This window comes from Argentina silus (genome assembly GCF_951799395.1).
Source record: "Argentina silus genome assembly, chromosome: 18".
Taxonomy (NCBI): domain Eukaryota; kingdom Metazoa; phylum Chordata; class Actinopteri; order Argentiniformes; family Argentinidae; genus Argentina; species Argentina silus.
Genome location: NC_139672.1, coordinates 4,751,924 through 4,755,011, shown reverse-complemented (window position 1 = coordinate 4,755,011; position 3,088 = coordinate 4,751,924). Strand labels below are relative to the sequence as shown.

The following is a 3,088-nucleotide window of genomic DNA, read 5'->3' as shown; positions in this document are numbered from 1 at the left end:
GGGGGAGAGTTCAGTTGAGCGACTGCCTGGAATGCTAATCCACATTGTCATAAGGCTAGCCTCGGCCTGACGGGGGGGGGGGGGGGGGGGGGACCTTAGCGTGTCTGTCTGTGTGTGTGTCTGTCTGTGTCTCTGTCTCTGTCTCTGTCTGTGTGTGTGTCTGTGTCTGTCTGTGTGTCTGTCTCTGTGTGTCTGTCTCTGTGTGTCTGTCTCTGTCTCTGTCTGTGTGTGTGTGTGTGTGTGTGTGTGTGTGTGTGTGTGTGTGTGTGTGTCTGTCTGTGTGTGTGTGGGGGGGGGGCTGCATGGGCCCTCCACCATCACATGCTAGCCACAGCAGCAGAGCAGGGGGGAGTGGAATGCCTTCACATTGACCCAGACTAAATGAGTCAATCAGCACCGATCCATTCATATGTTCTCCACATGAGAGAAGATGGATCCATGTTCAACATATGAAGGCTGTCGGCTGTCTTAAGGTGTAATAAAACAAATTGCATGTAAGCTGCTTTTTCTCAAGATCACTGTAGGGGGGGGGGGGGGTTACAGTGTCTAATAGACCTTTGTAGATTGTGTGTGTGTGTGTGTGTGTGTGTGTGTGTGGGAGCATGCAGAAATGCAACAAAGTGTCCCCCTGTGTGTGTGTGTGTGTGTGTGTGTCAAAGCAGCAGCTTCAGATAAGAAGAGGTGCTTCATTACTGCAGATTAGAACAGAGGAGCTGCACAGCAGGTGTGGGAGAAGGAGGGGGGAGGGAAAGAGAGAGAGGGAGGGAGGAGGGAGAGGGAGGGAGAAAACATGGAGAGAGAGAGAGAGAGGAAGAGGGCGAAAAACTGGGGAGAGAAGGAGAGGAAGAATTGAGTGTCACACACACACACACACACAATCTCTCACTCTCTCATTACAGAGTCACACAGGAGAGGACAGAAAGCCAGGAATAATGAGCAGGTGTGTGTGTGTGTGTGTGTGTGTGTGTGTGGATGTGGGCGGTGGGCGTTCTGTCACCCTCCAGACAACCAGGAATCGTAAGCTGAAACATAGGAAACCATTACAGCTCACTGTAGCTCGTCTGGTGAGACACACACACACACACACACACACACACACTCCCACCACCCCCCCCCCTAATGAGCAGTGGTGTGTGTACTGTCTGTCAGTGGTCTTGTCAGAAGCACAACCCCTGGTAGAGAGGTCAAACAGATGCGGGAACTAAAGCTGCGTCGGCCCAGTGATGACAGGGACACAGAGAGGAGAATCCAGCCAGCAGACAGGACTCACACACAGCTTCAGCCAGCCTGCCACACCACTGCAGTGGGCTTATTGTTGTTCCTGTCATCCCCTCCCTCCCTCCCTCCCTCCCTCCCTCCCTCCCTGGCTCTGCTGCAGTGCTCGCTGCCTCTTGGAGAAAAACACCCCCCACCACACACACATAAACACACACACACACACGCACGCACGCATACGTTTACAACAGCACATGCCGAGGGAACACAATTATTCCCACTTACAAAACGGGTGTGGCGTTTCGCATTTGCATGTACACACTCAACTCATCCATGTACATGTAAATGCACATGGACAGAGCCCCTTGCTGCATGCATGTGTGTACACACACACACACACACACACACACACACACACACACACACACACAGACCCCAGCCGATCTTGTGGCTGGCCGTCAGTGCTGTTGTTCAAACGGGGCGTAACTGCCACAGTAAATTGGTCTTATTGTCAGCAGGCTGTTTAGCTCTGGTAATTGACTACGTCTCACAGGGAGCAGGAGAGAGAAAATCCTTTAGTCTGGTAAAAGGCTTCTGTTTATTATTCTTTGTGTTCAGTGTGTACAGTACTTACGGCGTGTGTGTGTGCGGGCACGTAAGTGTGTGTGTGTGTGTGTGTGTGTTTTGCGGATTAACGTACACGACTCAAAGTAGAAGGAGTCAATTATTAATGCATTTTACCGCTCTCTCTCTCTCTCTCTCTCTCCTCTCTCTCCTCCTCTCTCTCCTCCTCCTGCTCTCTCTCCTCCTCCTGCTCTCTCTCTCCTCCTCCTGCTCTCTCTCCTCCTCCTCCTGCTCTCCCTCCATCTCTTACCATTCCTCTCACCCTCTCTTTTACTATACCTCCCCCTCTCTCTCTCACTCTCTCTCTCTCACACGATCCCTCCCCCTCCTCTGCCATTGTTGTGCTGCTAGGTCTGGGGAAAGCTATTTATATTGTTGTTGAGATCCAGCAAAGTCTTGTTTCCTTGGTACCTGCACAACCAGTTGGTCAGGCGAAATACAACAGTATGGGTGTGTGTGTATATAAGTATAAGAAGTGGGTGTGTGTGTGTGTGTGTGTGTGTGTGTGTGTGTGTGTGTGTTAGGCCTGTCTGTTTGAGATAAGCATCAGCTCATGGTCTCTTGCTGAACATGGGCCTGGATTAGCTCAGAGAAACAGACACACACACACACGCACAACCGGCAGCAGCGCCAGCAGTATTTACTGAACACACACACTGAGCTCAAAGTGTGTGTCAGACAGTCTGAATCATGTACATGTTATACACACACACACACACACACACACACACACAAACACACCCAAGGATCCATGTTGAACGAGAGACTCATGAAAATGTATGAAATACACACACACGCACACACACACACACACACACACACAGAGCATAATGTATGGACATGTTCTTCCCCTGTAGTCTTGCACAGCTTGGGGTTTCCTGTCTTCTATTCATGTCTGTTCATCTCTCTGGAACCACACTAGGCTGTAGCTCACTTTCACTGTAGGCTAGTTTAATGCATCTGTCTCTCTCTCTCCTTCTCCCCCTCCCCCCCTCCCTCCCTCCCTCCCTCTCTCACAGCACAGTACATCTGACTTCATGGTGGTGTTGTGCCTCTCTCTGTATCATGGCTCTCTCCCTCCGTTGTAGTCTTGTCTTTAACCCTCTCCCCTCCCCTCTCCTCTCCTCTCCTCCTCTGTGTGTTTCAGAAGGCTGTGGATGAGGACAGCCAGGTGCGGAGATCCCCATCTGAGCTCTGCTCCCCCAACGGCAAGATGTCTGACACTGACCCAGGAAGAAAGGTCAGTGCC

At 51.2% G+C, this 3,088-nt stretch overlaps 1 protein-coding gene across 2 annotated transcripts in view; it reads left to right on the top strand.

Moving 5' to 3' along the window:
- Positions 1-3,088, top strand: part of skila (SKI-like proto-oncogene a) — a 23,230-nt gene that overhangs the window by 13,303 nt on the left and 6,839 nt on the right. Inside the window, exon 2 of one of the 2 annotated variants that reach the window (XM_083690611.1) lies at positions 2,990-3,079. In XM_083690611.1, the coding sequence (XP_083546737.1) occupies positions 2,990-3,079 (90 nt within the window). Of the gene's footprint in view, positions 1-2,986; positions 3,080-3,088 lie in introns of both variants that reach the window. The other variant, XM_083690610.1, reaches the window with a different exon arrangement.